Genomic DNA, 13,371 nt, shown 5'->3' with positions numbered 1-13,371 from the left:
GATATCACCCCTTAGATGTCACTCAGGCCTTCAAATTAAACTCATCAAGATGAAGAAAGTTCTCCAGCATCCTCACTATTCTTGTTCAAGTCTTCTCAGGCAAACCTTTAACAAGTCCTCTGCCTTAAATATTTCTCAAGTCTGTCTGCTTTTTCTCCATCCCCACTGCTATCATCGTATTACAAGACATTCTCCCACCAGTTTCTTAATCATCGTTTGAAGTTTATTTTCTTCTCCATCTCACCTATCTTCCACAGACACTAAAATGATCTTTTCTGAGTGAGTCCTGTTCTTGAGATGCTTTGATGGCTTCTCATTACAGTCAGGATAAAAACCCAATCCTTGACATGGCTTATAATATTATGCATGGCCTGATTCCTATCTATATTGTAGCTCCCACCCCCATTTCCTATTTTGTAGTCATTCTGGATGTTTCTTTAGTTTCTGGCACATATGAAGATTTTTTTTTCTATTTTAGGGCTTTTATATTTGCTATTCATTCTACCTCACATGTGTTCTTCATTTTTAGCAAACGCCACACTTCACCTAATAGCGACTCCTATTCATTCCTGAGTTTTCAGCTCAAATATCCCTTCTTCAGGGGGGTTTCTCTGAGTCCTCAGCCTAGCATCCTGTGGATGTCCATTTTAGGGACACATCATTACTTAAATTAATTGCTTGTCTAATGCATGTAGTTTTTGCTAGAAGGTCATCAAGATGACTGGAATCTTGTCTGCTGTTCCCTACTCTGTCCCTAGCACTGAACACAATGCCTGACAGTAAGTACTTGATAAATACAGAGTTGACCTTCATTATTCACATGTTTCATCTTTGTGGATTTGGCTCTTTGCTAAAATTTATTTGCAACCCCAAATTTATACTCAGGTGGCCATTTGTGGACATGTGCAGATTGGCAAAAAATTTCAGTTGCCAAATGCACATGTTCGCAGCTGAGGCTGAACAAAGCAACACTGTCTTCTTGTTTCATCTATTATGTCATAAACAATTGTCCTTTTTATGGTCTATTTAGTGTCATGTTTTCACATTTTTGTGCTATTTGTTAGTGAGTTCATTGTTTAAAAATGGCCCCCAAACATAGTGCTTGGTCCTCAAGCTGAACTACTATTTAGTGTTTCTAAATGCAAGAAGGCTATAATGTGCCTTCCAGAGAATATACATGTTAAATAAGCTTCACTGAGTCATGAGTTATAGTGCTATTGATCATGAGTTTAATGTTAATGAATAAACACTAAATATGAAATAAGTTGTCTTTAAACAGAAACACACATAAAACAAGGTTATCTATCAGTCAGTTGGTGAAAATGTTGTGACCAGAGGCTCACAGGAACCTAACCCTGTGTTTCCCATAGGAGCAATAGTTCAGTGTTTGCGAATTCAGAGTTCACAGCAACATTACAAGGCATAATTACTGCAAATAGCAAGAGCCATCTGTAATTGATTTGTTAACAAAAATAAATATTAAAACTGAGGGGATTGTTAGGGCTGCAAAGGACCTGGACTGCTCATTTTGTCTCTGGAGAGGACATGACAGGTAGGAGGATGAAAACAAGAAAGGGAGTAACTTGCCTGTCATTGAAGACAATCATTATCCCTGACTCCTGAAATGTAATTACATGATGTTTGGAAACTTCTTCTCAAATATATGAGCCTTTACTTTCCTAGATGGTTTGGAAGGAAGGGTAGGGCATGATGGCAGGAATGGTCGAGAGGACTCTGGAAGGTTCATCCTGAGAAACAGGCTGAGACGGAAGGTATGGCAGCAACAGGGGAAGCCAACCAGGGAACAAAAGGGTTACTCAGGTGGAGTTCAGATTTGGATAAGATGGAGTTGCAGACAGGAAGCAGAGATGACCTCTGATCTTGGATCTGCAACTCTCTACATTTTATTGCTGTGAACTGTGGGTGGAATACATGGTAATCTGGACCATCCTGTCAAGCATCTGGATGTTTGTGGCAGGCCAGGTTGGAAATAGGCACCAAGGCAAGAACCTTGGATCAGCCCGTGGAGTCCAGAGTTGAGAGAAGCCAGAAAAGAAGTCAGAACCGTGGACAGCTCCTCCATGCCGCCGTCCCTGCCCAAAGACTGCTGAGTGATTGATTTCTACAGAAATCATGCTTAACACAGCATCCTCAATCTTTCTGGCTACATTCTCTACTCTCACCCCTCATGAATAAAATACCCATCTTGTAAATAGTGCTGGCATGAAAAAGTGGGGCAATCATCATCTACATGAAATTCTTCCCTCTCTGGCTAACTGGGAAGAAGTTAGGGAATCCCATGCTTCTGGTCTCTCAGTGCAGGTGAGCCTTAGGGGAAGGGCTCCAGCTACCGGGGGATACCACCTCTTCATTCTTAGGGTTCCAGTTCCTTTGGGGTCTCTGCTATTTCTGAGATAGAGTCTATGGCAGAACAGGATTAAAAGACCTGGTATTTCTCAGCTCTCTGAGGGGAGTCTCAATTAAACTAACATTTATTGAGTCCTCACTATGCTCCAGGCACTGTTATAGGCAGTTATAAAGGTAAAGATGAATAAGGCATGATTCCTACCCTCAATAGCAAGGACATCTTGCCAGCGTGTGCTGGTAGCCAGACAGAGAGTTGAATGCCCACAGACATAATATTCTTCTAATTAAGGCAGGGACATAGTTCTTGGGAACATACTTCCTAAACAATGGTTTAGGCACTTTAACAGGAGAGACTGTAAACAAGCAAGTTAGGGTAGACAGACCTCGTCCCTACCTTCCCCACCCCCATGCTTGCCACCCCTACTAATCTGATCTGTCAAATCCCTCTAATTAGGCCTGTGGAGATATACAGAATGTGGTTCAATGCTTTCACACTTGTCTTGACTAAGTGATCACCATTGAGCGTCCTGGGAAGATCTCATCCTAATCTTGTGAAGTGTCTGGGGCAGGAGATGGTCCTAATGAGGATGACTACTGTTATTCAACCAGACCTAGGCAACCTGCTGCTAGGCCTAAGACAATCAGAAAGGATAATGAGAGAGAGAGGGGAAAAAAAAACCTCAGGGGTCTTTGTTTTGTTTTCATCTTGAGAAAGAGGAAGGATGCATTAAGGATATTTGAGCATGATTTGCAAATATGTGTCTTTCCACAAACTCATAATGCCGCTTGAATGATCAGGTGAGGAAGATGCATGCTTTTCTGGACAAGACTATCCTGGATACACTCTGATACTATGGGGTATAGCAAACAGAGATAGAGAGGCTGCCTCTCATCACACATCTTGTTTTTAGCCATCTGACACAGTGGGTGGTGAGGGTACAGAATGGTGGCTGGCACACAGAATGGTGGGTCAGAACAGGTATCAGAAGACCTGGGTTTGGGTGATGGCTGTGTCCCCTCCTTGCTGTGTGGTTCCGAGTAAGATATTCAAACCTCACTGGGTCTTAGTATTACTTGGTTGCAAAAAGAGGAGCAATAAAGTGTTTCTGCTGTGGTAATTCACAAAGGTTGTTTTTTTTGAGACAGGGTCTCACTCTGTTACCCAGGCTGGAGTGCAGTGATGCAATCACAGCTCACTGCAGCCTTAACCTCAAATGATACCCCCTATCTCAGCCTCCTCAGTAGTTGAGACTATAGGCATACACCACCACACTTGAGTAATTTTTGCATTTTTTGTAGAGATGGAATTTTGCTATGTTGCCCAGGCTCATCTCAAATTCCTGGGCTCAAGTGATCTGCCCACCTCAGTCTCCCAAAGTTCTGGGATTATAGGTGTGAGCCATAGCACCTGGCCTCACAAAGTATTTTTAAGAATCAAATGTTTGTATCTTTAATACCTAACAGAGTCCCAGGCATGTCATGAATACTTTAGAAGTCCTGTGTATAAATGACCGGTGGGATACACTGAAATTTGAAAACTGGAATGCTGTGTAAGTATTTGTTATTTTATTGCTTTGAAGTCTGACTATTTTATCAATGCCTATTCTGAGCTTATTTTGTGTTATGAAAAAAATTTTAACTGGTGAACCCATGTTAAAGCTAAATAGTTTAGCTCCTATAGAAGAGAGGTTGTAAACTGTTGAGTTGGGTTTTGTCAGTGACTATGACAGATAGGCTAGTCCTCAGCAGGGGTTTGGAAGAAGTGAGGAGCAGCAAACATTCAGGACAGCTCTGGGAAACCATTTGGGAGACCCAGCAAAGGCTAGAGAAGGCTTTGAGCAGATAGCTTTGCAGAGGCATGTTTCAACAGAAGACAAAAGAGGTGAATGAAGAAAGCAGTATGCATCAAGGAGGTGGAATTTAATATTTAACAACTCTATTCTAATTATACCAAATAGAACTTATAGGCCCAAAGCCAGAGAAAATAAAGAGTGGCTTAAAGACAGCAAAATGAGAAACAAAGAAATGTTGAGAACATGAACGTCATCACAGTTATAGAAATGACGAAGCATTTCTAGGGCACTGCAAAGTTAAAAATAAATTTCTCACTTGGTTTATATCCTATTTCATAGTTTATAAGTGAATTCAACTACTTTAGGATTACTATTATAAATAAACAAGCATTTTTTTTTGAGACAGGATCTCGCTCTGTCATCCAGGCTGAAATGCAGTGGCACAATCATAGCTCACTGCAGTCATGACCTCCTGGGCTCAGGTTATCTTCCCATCTCAGCCTTCTGAGTAGATGGGACCACAGGTGTATGTCACCACACCCAGATATTATTTTTTGTATTATTTGTAGAGATGGGGGTCTCACTTGGTTGCTTAGGCTAGTCTTGAACTCCTGGTGCTCAAGCAATCCTCCCACTTTGGCTTCCCAAGGTTCTGGGATTACAGGCATGAGCCACTGCACCTGGCACAAACATATTCCTTTATAGAAAATCCAGGGGAAGTGAATTGATGATTCAGCTTTTTTTTCTTAATTGTTATGCCTGAACTAAGTTGAATTAATGCTCTGAAATCACAAACAATGGAGCACCACTAATCAAGCAGGGAGAAAGCAGGAGGACCTAAGCCTTGTCTCTAAAAGTATTTGCCCAGAAACACTGGCTCTTTCATACTGATGGAAACTTCAACGTGGTGGTCATCAACTGTGCCTGCCGCCCTGGGGTAATCAGAGTCAGTGTGCTGCCAGGGAGCAAAGAAGGGCCCAGGAAGGGAGCTGAGGGCTGCCCTCCCACCAACCTGGCCTTGAGTGGGAGCTACCTTTGTTGTCATGCCAGACCCTCAGCTTGCAGAGATGGCCCAAGCTCAGCATGTCGGGGAAGTTGAATGTGTCTGTGTTGTTCCGCTCAAACTTGTTCCAGTTTGCCGACTGCTTCAGGGCCAGTGTCCCGCTGTCCCCATTCTCCCCAAAGATGATGATGAACACGTTGGCATCAGTGCCTGCTCCTGGGGGGTGCACAAGGTGAGGCTTAGAGTGCCAGCCTCTGACACACAGTCCTCTTGCTCCGACCTTGTTCCTGGACTCTTCAGGGAAGCCAGGGTACAGGTGGACAGAGTACAGAATCAAGCAGGCCAGTGGTGAGGTTGGAAAGGGCCAATTAATGTCCCAGGTGTCCAATTGTCTTCTTCATCTTATATTTGTGCCTCACAAAAGCTTTTGATCTAACTGGAGTCATTGTCAGAGAGTGTGAATGGTTTAGTACAAAACTCATCGATTTCTGGGGAAATACACCCAAACTTAAAAGACGTGTCATATAGGCTGGCTTTACAATTTAGAAACATAGGCTACCTCCTGCACATAGTGGGTTCAGAAGGAAGCAGGGAGGTTCTGTGCTCCCTAAATCTGTCTCTGATTGGCATTCTACACTAGAGCTTCATATCATCTGCTTAAGCCAAATACAGGTATTGGCTCAATGCTTCTGGAAGGGGTGACCCAGTGAAGCTTTTCTGACGCACATCTGCAGTTATCAATGAACTTATTATTTTCTGAATGCATCATGAACAGATGGAAGTGTCTGAAAACATCTGGACACTTGGAACTTTAAGCAATAAGGGTGAAAGTTCCTTTGTGAGAATAGGAAGAAAGGAGGTACCCCAAACAAACTTTACTAGCTTTACTGACCTATCACTTGGGCCTGAGATCCTACCATGAGAGCTTCATTTCTTTGGCAAAATGCTTCTCTGTTGAAAATGCAAGCTACCATGCCCAACAAGTTAATCCTTCATTCGCCATTTAGAAGTGGTGTGATGAGCTTGCCAGATTCCTTGCAATGGCTCCTGGAGAGCAGGCTTAGGATAGGGGAGTGTAGGTAGGAGGCACTGCCCCCCTGCTGGGTGACAGTGTGTTCCCTCTCAGCTCCTGGCCTTTGATATGCTAGTACTTTTCATCAGAAGGCCCTTCCTCTGGGTGTCCTGTCTGCCTAAGTGGCTTCTGTGTTTGTCTTTCTGGACTTGACTTTGACATTGCATCCATCGGGGCTTCACCACACTGCACTGTGGATGCTCCAATGAAGGTCAGACCTGCAAGGGCCTGGGTATCACATCTCCATCCTAAGACCCACGCCAAAGCTGGCACACGGTAGATGGCCACCAAGCACATGGGTTCGAGGATGCCTGGGGTGCATGGCACTTGGACAAGGGGTGCCAGGTAGCAGCAGGAAGATGGGAAGGCTCTGCATCAAGTACCAGTACCATTTCCAAAAGTGCTGACCATACTCCCCAGTAATGTTCTCCACTATTTCCCCAAGGGAGGAGGGAGGGAACCAGTCACTCACTGGGAAGAATACTTCATCCAGAGAGAAAATGATGTGAAGAAGACTTGGATCAACTAGATTTCCGAAGGCCATCTGAAGAAAAATGCCCTGACCAGAAACCAGGGTCTGAGCCCGAATTTGAGGGCAGGAGGGACAAGGGATTGGGAGGCGTGAGGGACCCTAACTCACCCAGGATGTCGCTGGTCTTAACCGCAACAGTGTAGGAGGTCCACTCCATCATTTCTTCCTCATCGATGACAGCACACATTTCACACACCAGGGTCTTCTTGCCCTTCCGCTGGGACAGCCAGTCTCCATAGTAGAACATGGTCAGGTCTCCAGTGTTCATGTTCTTCAGTAGGATCTGGGGGAAAGGGAGCCACCATGGTAACACCCTGCCCTCCCTCACCTCTGCCAGCACCTACTGGCCCATGCAGTCCCTCTCTGAATCCCAACCCTGGAGATCCCAGACCTGAGACAAGTGCTTGCGACAGAGACCCACGTAGTATGGAAAGGGCCCTTTCCAGGACAAAGACCCTGTATAACTGGCATGGGATCTGAAGTCCCCACGAGGACTATGCTAGCTTGGAATTTGGGAATGGGCAATTTACCTAAAACTGTCCTCAGAGGTGCCTGTCATTGTGCACAAGAGATGTTTGCTGAATGAGTCACAGAAAGACCAACCGAGCCCCCGTCAGCCACAAACACCTGGGAACAGAGTGCTGACATGTGTGGGATAGTCCTTGGTGTGGGCACTATATTGTTGGCTCAAGAAAATCTGCTGCCGGCTGAACAACAGAGGAGGAAGAGCCTGAGGCGAAGCAGGATGGATGGCCTCTGGTGGACAAGGATGTGTGGCTGACTCAGGCAGGGGACTGCAGGGCTTTGTGTTATGGGTGGAATTGTATTTCCCCAGAGTTCATATGTTGATTCTTAATCCACAGTCCCTCAGAATGTGGCCTTATTAGAAAGGGGATTGTTATAGGTGTAATCAGTTCAGATGAGGTCATTATAGTAGGCCCTAGTCCAATCTGATACCACCCAGACACACACCCAAAACACCAGGTGAACACTGGCATGCCACTGCCTCAAGCCAGGGAAATGCCAGAAGCCAGGAGAGAGGCCCAGAACAGATCCTTCCCTAGAGCCTTCAGAGGGGGCATGGCCCTGACGACACCTTCACCTTGGACTTCTACCTCTACGACAGTGAGGGGGTAATAAATGTGTGTTGCTCCAAGCCTCCAGTCCATGGTGCTTTGTTATGTTGCCTGAGACTCTGACACACATTATGTAAAGAGGACCGGCACGATACACATGTTGGCATACCTAGGACCCTGTGTGACACGGAGGCTGCAGGAGTGTCATCTTTGTTGGTGCTGTCATTGCCTTTGTGAGTGTGGCATGCTGCTGATGAGGCTCCTCCTAGCTGCCAGGGGGCCACAGCTTTGGAGCCACTCTTAGCACGGAAAGCCCTTGGACTCCTAACATCATGGTGTTTCTCATCAAAATGAGTGCAGCTTGGCCCTATGCCCTGGATGCTCTTCTCTCTGCCCTGGAGCAGCAAGTATTAATGACTTTCCTCTGGGCAGCCTGGAGGCATAGAACCACACAGGCTGGGGAAGGTGAAGAAGTTATGAGAGGTCCTGAGAAGGGGCAGCTGCCTTCTTTTCTTGGTGGAAACTGAGTCTGCGGCCATGTGCACGTGTGTGTGTGTGTGTGTGTGTGTGTGTGCATGTGCCCATACATACGTATGCTGGGAAGAGCGGGAGGATGGAGGCAGAACTAAGAAATCCCACGCTGCGGTTGTTCCTTGAAGATCCCAACATCCCATCCCCAAGGTTGGCCTCAGCCCAACAGATCCTCAGGCAGGGTTCCGAGGGCCAAGCTCAGACACAGAAGCCCACAATGGAAAAAGTGGCAGCTGCTTAACTCCATGATCAAGAGGCCCCAGTAAGATTTCTGCCATCCTGCCTGAAGTTCCCACCATGGCAGCCTCTCTCTGCCCCAGGCCTTGCTCCTCCTCTGTCAACCCTCCCAGCTGTTGTCCTGAAGGCAGCCCATACCACCCCTCCCCTTTCTTGGGTCTCTGTCCACGTTATATTGACAGCTCATGTTGAATTACCTGACAGTTGCTTCAGTTCTCACTGGACACGAATAAGTAAAATGACATTCTCTGATTAATTCATGCCAAAGGGCATATTGGATTATATGGGCTGGGTTCGTGTAATGATCCTCTAGGGTGACATTTGTGCTTTAACAAGGTCCACTGACAAGCCAGAGGAACAGAGGGGAGGGGTAGGTGGTAGCAGGAAGGAAGAGTGAGGGTCTAGACATTTTACCCTCTCTAGGAACCACTCCGGCCGGCTGCCCAGGCCATCAATCCGGATTCGCATCTTGGTGAATGGAGCGATGTCTAGGATCTCCATGATGAAGGTGTCATTCTGCTCCCGCTCAAACCTAGGGGTGGAGAGGAGGGGCATGAAAAGGGAAGCTGGCCACTGGGGAGGGCTGGGCCAGGCCAGAGGCTGGGCTTGGGGTAAGGGAGAAGATGAGGCCTTTACTCAGCAGCCCGTCTGGTCCCACCACCTCTCCACCAGCCCATCTCTTGCATCACACATGTGTTCCTGAAAGACTGGGTTAACTGGGTTTGGCTAGTAGAAATGGCCCTGAAGCAAGAGCTACCAGTGCTGGGTTCTAATCTCATTCTACCAGTCACCTAGAACAGTCCCAGTTCCTCTCTAGAACCTGGTTCCTCACCTGTGGTCTAGGGAGAATAATACTAGTCCTGCAATCTCACAGAACTATGATGAAGACCAAATGAATGTGGAATCAACTTAAAATGGAAAAAGAATTACATATCTGAAAAGCTTTAAATGAGATTCTGTGAGTGACAGGGCCATTGCGAATGGTGAGGCAGACAGTGCACTGTACAACTCTAGATGGCATCATTCAGATTTTTCTATCTGCCATCTGCAAAACTGAACACAGTGCCCTGAATTGGGTAATGCTACTGCCAACTGTAAAGCAGTAGGCAAATAGAAGGTAACGCTGCTTTTGTTGCTATTATTATTTTTCTGCTGAATGACCTCATCATCTCAGACAAGCTCTATCTTTATTCCTTACTGCTCTTCCCACAGTGCTACGTGTACAATTCGACCTTCAATGCTGACTGATTGCTTGCCTGCTGACTGATTCCAGATGATACTGCTGATAAGGCCCTCGGGGTAATGCAGGTGGCACTGGAGAAGTGGCTCTGCATGGCAATTGTCGTGCTTCCTTGAATACAAGTCATATTTTTAAAAGCAGAGGCCATAGACAACGGGGGTTGAGACTTGAAGAGTGCAAATCGAGAACTAACTACTGCTAGTCTTAAAAATGGTGGGGAAGCAGAGATTCAATCTCTTCTGATATCTTGCTCTGTGTGTGTGCATTTTACAATTAATAGAAGTAAAAAAGTTCTCCCAGAGTCAGCCCCATATCCCTCCTCCTCTAATTGAAGCCCTGTCTCTCCCTCAGGATATAATGGAAACTGTAAGGAGGTGCTCCTGTCACATTCATGTCACACACTGAGATTCTCTCAAATAATCTTTCGATTCCTTACTCTTGCCAGGAGCACGATTTTGCAAATCAAAAGAGCTTTAGAATTCTTCGCTTTGCATGTCTCTTTAATTTTCACTCTTTGAATTTAGCCAAGTGTCTTCATTTTATGGAGATTTTACGGTGGGACAGGTATAACGAAAAGAAGAGGAGAAACAAGCTTGTCTTCTGGAAGACTGCAAGGAGATTACATTGAACCCCTCATCCTTCATTCTAGGCTGAACCTCAGTTAACCTGGATGGACTTCCTCTTTTCGGTGTAAAACCACCCAAAGGAAGGCCCTTATTTGTCCTTCAGTCTTCCCAGCTCACTAGCCACATTCTCCCAGGTACCCTGGACCGCCTCCAGACACCTCAGTTGATACACAGTAGGATTCCCACCCTTTGGAGAAGTGCCAGCCTTTGCTCCAGGCTTTCTGCTCCTGGCTCAGAGGGACAGGGCTGTTGTGTGGCCCAGGATTTTTGCTGCTCATCTACTCAAAGGAGGCTTTGCTCAGCAGCTGAGGGAGTGGTGCCTGGGAAGGGCCCCCTTTGGCTGCCCCTCACATCCTTCCTATTCTGGTTTTCTCTGTTCCTGCCTGTGTGAAAGGCTGTCCTTAGGGAAGGGCCCGGCAACCACTCCCTCACTGGGCACCATGACTGAGCACAGCCTGAGGCTAACCAGGGCCAAAGGCTTGGGCTGGAAGGACAACTATTTCATGGGAGAATTGTCGGCATTGCTACAAAGCCAGGGAAGGGTTATGGTTAGGGACCCTGGGAAGGGACTGGCTAGCAGATGGGAATGGAAGGCGTGGGGTTTTAAAGCCCATCAGGCTGGGCAGCTGCTCAGGGAGTTTGTCTCTATGACATCTTAGGGACGTATCTGGGGCTCTCAGGATTGGCCACGGTCAGAGTGCCAGCCTTAGCTTTGCTTTAGACCATTGTCCTTCCAGTATGAATTTCTCCATACCCAAGGCCATTGAGTCCATGCTTGAAATTGCCTTTGGAAAAATTAGAACAGTGAGAAAATTTTGGCAGTGAAGGAGATCTAACCAACCCCCTTCTTGCCTTTAGTTTTCAAACTGCCCTTAATTCTTGCTGGGTTTGGGTCAAGCTAATTTTGGGAGGCATTTAGTGTATCGTTTAAATGATCATAGCCCTTCCGTAAAGTTAAGGAGAGATCACCAGGCTAGGAGGATGAGAGGAACCTGAATTCTGCTAAAGCGGAAACATAAACGTTGCCAGCCATTTTTCCAGAGGTCACAAGATGTACAACGTCCCCCGTTACTCCTGCAGATAACAACATCGTTATTGTAAACCTGACTGGACTTCTAAGATGTCTTTTCAGGTTTTTTGCATGTCTGATAACCAATGGCTCCACCTGGACCTGCCAACCACTCTTGCGGCCCCAACCAGAAATGACTCAGCATGCATGAGGACCATTTCCTAAACCCCTGTGATTGTACCCCCAAACCAATCAGCAGCAAGCACCCATTGCCTAGCCACCCCCACTTCTTCCCCTAAACTATCCTGGAAAAATCCTAGTCTGAATTTTCAGCGAGGCTGGTCTGAGTAATAATACAATTCTCATCTCCCATTTTAGACAGCTCCGCATGTGTAAAACTCTTTCTCTATTGCAATTCCCCTGCTTTGATATATCAGCAATCTCTGGGCTGTAGGCAAAATGAACCCATTGGGTGGTTCCGTGCTTAGACAGCTCTACTGATGGTGCCCCATGGCCACCCTGGCAGCTCTTTTTGTTTTAGGACAGCCGTAGCCAATCCTCAGTAAGTTTTTGTTACATTGAGTTCTGCCACCAGAACGAATCACTGAATTGTCAACATCTAACCAATCTCGCTGCCTCTATTCTCTCCCCTCTCTGATCCTTTGAAAGAAGCCACTGAATCTCTCTTTTCTCCAGGCTCTTCAATAGAATACTATACAGCAATGAAAATGAGCAAATCACAATCACACTCAACAGCTCAGGAAAGTATGAAAAACCTGATGCTGAGTGAAAGAACTAAGACATAAAATATTTGGCCTGATTCTATTTATGTACCGGAGATCAAAAGAAAGAAAACAAAAAAATGTTTACCTTAAAACCTGAGAACTGGCAAGCTTCAATTTCTTGGCCTGAAGGCAGCGTGGAAGATTTACCTAAGTTTTTGCTTTATAAGTATCAATAATGTATGTACTTTTACATATATATGTATTGTTCATGATAAAGTGTTTAAAAATGTAAATGTCTCTAGAACCTTTGACTGTTCCTCATGTGGCAGGATTTTCAGATCCATGCTCTGTGGGCTGTAGCTCCTGTGGTAGACTGAAAAATGGTCTCCCAAAAGATATCCATGTCCTAGTTCCTGGAATCCATGTATATAACTGTACGGTGAAAAGAACAGGGAGGTCTTTGCAGATGTAATTAAGCTAAGAGGCTTGAGATAGGAAGGTTACCTTGGATTATTCCATTGGGTCCTTAATGTAATCCCAAGCATCCCCATAAGAAGGCAGAGATAGAGAGAGATCAACATATACACAAAGGAGGTAGAATGTGAAAACGGGGCAGAGATTGGAAGATCTGGCCTTGAAGGTCGGTGTGGTGCGGCACAAGCCAAGGACTGCTGGCAGCCACCAGAAGCCACAAGGAGTAGATTCTCTCCCAGAGCCCACAGGGCACCTGGTAGTACTGACACCTTGATTTCCACTCACAGATTCTGATTTCAGGTTTCTGGCCTCCAGAAAAATGAGAGAAGAAAATTCTGTTGTTTTAATTATCACTATGTTTGTGGTAGTTTTGTATCACAACCTTAGGAAATTAACACAGCCCCAAGTGGTGTTAATGGAGAACTTTTGGACCAGAAAGGGGATAGACAAGGGGAGGCTGCCTTGGAACTCACACAGAGAAAATTCCAAGCCTGAAGTTGGTGAGCATCAGGGAGTTGGCTTCAGTGATGATGTAAGTGTCCATGGGGGCCAAATTAACTGGGCGCACAAAAAACAGAGCCTCCAGTCCCAGGTTCTGCTGATCTGGGATCTTTGGGGACCATTGATAAAACTGGACCTTATGCATTCCCCATGAGACATTCAAGGTGATGGAGAGCTGCATCTTT

At 45.8% G+C, this 13,371-nt stretch overlaps 1 protein-coding gene across 3 annotated transcripts in view; it reads right to left on the bottom strand.

Moving 5' to 3' along the window:
• The window catches only part of LOXHD1 (lipoxygenase homology PLAT domains 1), a 187,982-nt gene that overhangs the window by 24,482 nt on the left and 150,129 nt on the right, over positions 1-13,371 (bottom strand). For all 3 annotated transcript variants that reach the window (XM_039463738.2, XM_074383520.1, XM_010335407.2), the window contains 3 exons: positions 9,026-9,143; positions 6,876-7,050; positions 5,194-5,379 (listed from right to left, as the gene is read on the bottom strand). In XM_039463738.2, coding sequence (XP_039319672.1) covers positions 5,194-5,379; positions 6,876-7,050; positions 9,026-9,143 — 479 coding nt within the window. The remainder of the gene's footprint in view (positions 1-5,193; positions 5,380-6,875; positions 7,051-9,025; positions 9,144-13,371) is intronic.

The sequence above is a fragment of the Saimiri boliviensis genome, chromosome 13 (assembly GCF_048565385.1).
Source record: "Saimiri boliviensis isolate mSaiBol1 chromosome 13, mSaiBol1.pri, whole genome shotgun sequence".
NCBI lineage: Eukaryota > Metazoa > Chordata > Mammalia > Primates > Cebidae > Saimiri > Saimiri boliviensis.
The sequence above is the reverse complement of the archived record's forward strand: the minus strand, read 5'-3'. Positions and strand labels throughout refer to the sequence as shown.